The 6122-nt window shown below is 45.9% G+C and overlaps 1 protein-coding gene across 1 annotated transcript in view; it reads right to left on the reverse strand.

Annotated features, from left to right (window-relative positions):
• Positions 1 to 6122, reverse strand: part of ECHDC1 (ethylmalonyl-CoA decarboxylase 1) — a 64758-nt gene that overhangs the window by 23561 nt on the left and 35075 nt on the right. Inside the window, exon 5 of the mRNA XM_019538006.1 lies at positions 5753 to 5833. Within this exon, the coding sequence (XP_019393551.1) occupies positions 5753 to 5833 (81 nt within the window). The remainder of the gene's footprint in view (positions 1 to 5752; positions 5834 to 6122) is intronic.

Consider the following 6122-nt stretch of genomic DNA (forward strand, 5'->3'; position numbering starts at 1 on the left):
CCAGCAAAAAACTCTCTACTGTAGACTAGGCTCCCCCATTCTCTCTTTCCTCAAAGCTAGTGCAATCAAAAACGTGGGGTAGATTTTCAAAAACACCTCTATGACAAAACAGTCCATTTCCAAAGAACAATCTAGGACTTGCTTTTCAAAGCTATTTAGATACCTACCTAAATAGATACATGCAGACAGATACCTCGTGGGATTTCCCAAAACACCTAACCTGCTACAAAAAGAGCCAATGCAGACTACTAATGTGTGGAAAGGCCTGTACTCTCAGCCTGCACCTATTCCCATTGTTGTCTTTCTCCATCTGCTAACGTATCTTGTGGTAGCTCTCTGGAGCACCAATTCTGCAAACACTTACATTTGAGGGTAACTTCATGTACACATGCTAAGTCTTCTGCATGAACGGGACATGGAATAGGGACCCGTCTTCGTTTTTCTTGGTTTGTAAAATGTTCTGATCGTGACCTTTAGAGGTACCATGTTTACGCAAATTTAAGATGAGGTCCCTTCCCCTCCTCCTAGTCAGCACTGTGGGGAAATCCCCTAATCTGAAATTCATGTACAAAGCACGGGGGAGGGGAGGGAGGGAAAGCAGCTGCTGCAGCTCTGACTCTGGCCCTGGGCTTCAGTCAGGCTTGGAGTCAGACCCATGGCAACCTCCTGCCCCCTCCTCAGCCCCCTTCCCTCCTACTTACTGTCAAGCTCCCAGGTATACTCGTGGGCTTGAAATATAGGGAAAATCTGGCCAATCAGCAGTATCACTGCAGCTACATCGCCTGGCAAGGCTTTGCTTCCATGTGCTGTGATTCGTGACCTGGCAGGGAGCAAAGCCTGAGCAGCATCTGTCAGTAAGAGTGGGGGCAGAGAAAGGGCAGGGATTCTGGAGAGTTGGGGGTGGGGGAGAAGAGACAGCCTGTGAGAAATGGCAGGGGGGAAAGGAGCAGAGATTGTGGGCAATGGGTGCATGGGAAGGTGCGAAGATTGTGGAGAGCTGGGGGCAGGTGGCGGTGTGGCACAAAGGCTGCAGTGAGGACACGGTGGGGGGGCAGAGGGTCAGGGTGCCTCCTAGCCCCTACTCCCCAGCCACATGTCCCTGCTCTACAGCTACTGCTTTCTCTACTATAGCGGTGCAGGGAGATACATTTCAGACAATGCTTCAATAATTAGATTCTACACTTGGAAAATGCTAATAAACGTATAAGCTTTCCATATACAGAATCGAATTATTAGGGGGTCATCTTAAATTCAGATGGATTCAAGTAAATGCTTGTGTGATTCAATGAGACAAGTCACAGTCATGATCTCAAGCAAAATTACAAACGGACCTCAGGTATACCTTGAGAACATCATCCCCTGTGCCTGCCAGAGGGCGCACCTACACAAGACGCTGACTGCACAGTAACCAAATAATACTGCGCAGTAGCACATCACAACTTAAGTACTAATATGCTAATGACCAGCATTATTAGACTACTGCACAGTAGCATCACTTAAAAGATATTTGCTGGTGCTACTGGGCAGTAGCTCCACTCACTGTGCATTTATTTAGTACTTGTTTAAACAAGTACTAAATAAATGAACAGTAACCACTGCATAGTAGTGTCTCATATAGACATATCATATAGACGTGCCCAAGATGGCTGGGTGGAGAGAATGTGAAATAACACCATAAAAGTCCAGATAAGGAACTTTTCGGGTGGGCAAAGGTTACTAAAATGAGAAATGTATTTCTTATCCTTACTCTTCTATCATTAGGGATCGATCTCCAAAATTTGCGCCAGAAGTGTGTGGTGCTGTGACTTCTTTAATCTTGGTTTTCCCCGCACACCTCCCTACAGCTAAGTGGTGGAGGAACCCCGTCACTCGCTGCCAACACCTGATGGCCGGGACATGAAAACCGTAGTTTTAAATGTGCTGTTTTTATTTCCCAGCCATCAGGTGCAGGCAGTGAGTGGTGAGCGATGGGGCCCTCGCATGAAATCATATCTATCATATAGAAAGGTGGAGGATATTGTTAACAGTTCCTTTGACCTGATCTAAATGCTATTTTGTCATGGTATAAGTATGTTGGGTTACAGGTATGATCTTTTATTGACACAGTTACATGGGTACAACCCCTATTATGGACAGAGTATACTAGTATAAAGGGTATGAATCCCATTCTTTACCATGGCCTGACACTATGGCTTAGTTGCTTGGATTAAGCTGGGGGAAGCCATTAATCCATGCGGTCTTGGTCCATGCCCAACCTGGAAATGGTTGGCTGTGGCAGGCAGCTGGAAGGCAGGAAGCAGGTGCATCAGGATCCATGCCGGTGGCTGGTGCATGCATACAACAAGCCATGCTGGATCTTCATGGATCCTGGTGCAGCTTGCCTGCCACAGCTGGCCCACAACCATGATCCAGCTGCTTGTGCCCCCAAGCCTCCACCCAACCCTCTGCCATCTGCCCTCCCCCATCTCCACTGTCCACCCTCCCCGGCCATCCACCCTCCCTGGCCCCGTCCCCACCGTCCACCCTCTCCCTATCCTCCACCCTCACGTTCCAAGACTGCAGAGCTTTCTGTCCTTTTCTCTGGTTGCAGGTAAGGTATATTTATTTATTTATTTTTATTAATTTATTTTGCAGCGAGCCTGCCATTTTTTGCAGAGCCTGCCAGAATTCACAGTTTCTGTGAAAATCACTCAGTTGCAAATTTGGTAGGTGCGTATTCATATTGCACTAGTACAGAAAACCGTTATTCAGGGTTCCAGTTTTCTGTACTATACAGATGTATACTCAGACTTATCTAGTTTCAAGTGGCTCAAACAAATGTCGTTTCCCTGTTGCTGAGAAACTATTCTAAAATTATCCCATATGATTCTGAAAGCCTTTTGACATCCAGCATAAGCTTTTCTCGGCCCAATTTGATAACACTGAATTTAGCTTCCAGCTACTTCTTTGGCTCATTCTAAGCAACTTCTTTTTCACTCCATGCATTTAGGCCCCTCTGAAGACCAAATATCTTTTCCTTGAATGCATGTGGTTATTTCTCCTTGATTGAGGGAGGCACCTATGTGTTTTCTTTGGCTCCTTACAGGTGTAGGCAGCTTTCACATTACTAGTTAGGCATCTTTAACTTAAGGATAAATATACAATTACTGAAGCCAACACCTTGCCAACTGCTTCATATTGACAGAAGCCAGCAGCACTCACATGGAACAACGTGTAGGCCTGGTGCCTTGTGTGTTACCTCATATATTCCAAGTTGACAGCATCTTTCTGATACCGATGTGCCAAAAACTGTATGCAGCACCCAGTAGCGTGTTACTGAAACTAGTGATTAAAAATACTCAACAGCTCTGGGTGTACCTTTTCATCTACCATTAATGACAAGTTGTCATAAGAAAAAGGAATTTGCTAATTGGATTTCATGGCAGGCAAGCTTGCTGTTCTTCACCTTGAGGGAACAAGTATTAAATTGCTAGGGAAGAACATAACCTGATATGCAATGTGGCACCACTCTCAATTATAAATCAGGGTGATGAAGGTAGAACCAATCCTTCTGTAGCATAGAGGTTTAACAGCAGCTAACATATCTTGAGGCTGACGTCACTGCAGGTACACAGCACAGCACATTCGCCAAGTAAGAGGAAACAAACTGAAGTGCCAAGGGCATGTGGAATTAATTCATGTGCAGACCCGGGGGCTGAGCCTTTCTGCCTCCAAAAAAAGTAATTTAATTTATTGGTGGAAGTATTCTATATAACACTGTGTTGACTGCAAAAAACCATCATTTACATTATTACCTCAGTCCAGCAGAACACAACACCATAATAAGCCTTAAAAACAACCCAGATAGTATCACACAACAGTCTGATAAGGAGGGGTGGGGGTGCCACTGTTGTCACAGTCAAAACAGCATACATACAGGATACAACTTTCCAACACAGAGTTTTACACACCCCTGGCAGAAGCCCCACGGCATAATACTAGGAAGAACTAAATAAATTCTTACAGGATCTACCTCAGGAAACACAAAAGAGAATAACAGCTTCCATCTCCTGGGAGCACAGGCTGGGCAACTTTTACTGATAATTACCCAAGATCCACAAACCCGGCAAAGCCCTACTTTCTGGCATTGGTATTCTTCTGGCTTATATGCAACCCCCAACCTCAAATGGCATCTCTCCAGCAACAGGCTACCTAACTCCCATTCCCACTGAGGCACCAGGCCTTGCAACAGACCCAGTTACAAGCGGTGTCCCCTCACCAGTAGAAACCAAATAGCAAGGATTATATCAGCTGAGGATCACTCACTTACAATTCTATCATATATGCCACCACTTGCACACAGTGCCCCTCTGCTGTCTATACTGGATAGGCAGGGCAATCCCTATGTGAAATAATGAACAACAGTGATCTGGCACCAGCTGCAGAAAGACAAGCAAGCCTGTGGCAGAATCTCCCTGGACACTCCATCACTGACTGCAAGGTGGCTTTTCTTAGGCAGCAAACCTTTAAAAGCCAATTTGACCAAGAACTTGCAGAACAGGAAATCATTCATAGGTTTGTGTTAACTGTGGTTTAAACAGAGACTATAGAGTCTTATTCCACTACCTGCATTAGCTTTTGTGACTCCTTTATTCCTATGGGTTTGTTGCTTGTTTGCTTCTTGCAGCACTGCTCCTCTCCTCTCTTCCTCCTCTTCTTCCTTTGTATTCAACTCTCACTCCCCTTGTATATTGTTCCCTGCAGGTCCTTTCACAGCATGTGATGAAGTGAGCTGTAACCAAGCTTGTGCTATATATCTACTTTAGTTAATGTATCACAGGGGTGGGCAAAGTCTGGCCCGCAGGCTGGATTGGGCTCGTGGAGGACTCCATTTTGCAGCATTCCCTGCCCACATTGCTGCAGCTGGTTTTCATGGAGACCCCAGGAGCGACAGGATCCAGGTTTTCATGGAGACTGGCCCCAACAGTGCTGGTAGGGTACACAGCTGGCCAGGATGCTGCTCTAGGGCTGGGATCTTACAGCGGTGACAGTGTGGTCTGGAGTCAGGGCAGTGCACCCCAGGCAGGGGCATGCAGGCAGGGGATCACAGCTCTGCCCTGGCTCCAGACCACACTGTCACTGCTGCAAGATCCCAGCCCCGGCCCCACAGCAGCTCACCACCCAGCCGCACTCCCTGCTGAGGCCGGTCTCCATGGCACTGCCACTGCAGGGGTCTCCACGGAAATCAGTTGCAGCAATGCGGGCAGGGGCTGCTGGGAAATGGAGTCTAGCCACCAGCCAGATCCACCATTTTGCCCACCCCTGGTCTATAAGGTGCACATCTATCCTGCCTTCTACTTAATATCATAGTAGCAGCTTGTTCACAAATGTTTGATCCTATCAATCAAATAATGAGGCTCTCCCTTGTCTGCCAAAAGCAAACAGGTGCTTGACTTAACTTACAGAAAAAACAGAGGCCAGCAATGAAAGTATTACCATGATATGTTGGCTGGAATCACTGCAGAAATCATCTCTCTTCATTCTAGTGTCATGAATTCCAAAGCAAAGCTACGCCTACACCTACCCTCCTCATAGCATGCTTACCCAGCAAGTTAGAACAATGACAAATGCCCTAAGGATTAGGTGATATGATTCCTGGTAATATGCATGACAAACAATGGTACAAAATGTCTCAAATTTTCCATGTCCCATAGATATGCCATTCAGGCACTGTCAGCAACATGGAGTTAGCTCAACAATATTTTAGTCTTACCTGAAATCACAGGCTGTGGTAAGTTCTGCTCCTCCTCCCACAGCTTTTCCTTGAACTAATGCAACACTAATCAGAGGCAGCCTACACAAGAAAGAAAGATTTTTGTAAGCAAGCCATATACTTTTACTAACAATTTACAATGAAAGGACTTGGGTGAAATATTTCTACTCTGAGTAGTACTACAAATGCCCTCAAAGTATTAATTTATGTTAGTAAATAGAATAATACTGATAAATGAATTTCCACTACAACATTTATATCATGCTGCAGCAGTAAGAGAAACACACCAGGATCTGGGGGAACGTTTGTTCACCAGAGCGCCCCAGGGGATGACGAGGTCGAACAGTCACAAACTCCTGCAAGACCGTTT

Source organism: Crocodylus porosus, unplaced genomic scaffold, assembly GCF_001723895.1.
Source record: "Crocodylus porosus isolate Cpor-Errol unplaced genomic scaffold, CroPor_comp1, whole genome shotgun sequence".
NCBI classification, from domain to species: domain Eukaryota; kingdom Metazoa; phylum Chordata; order Crocodylia; family Crocodylidae; genus Crocodylus; species Crocodylus porosus.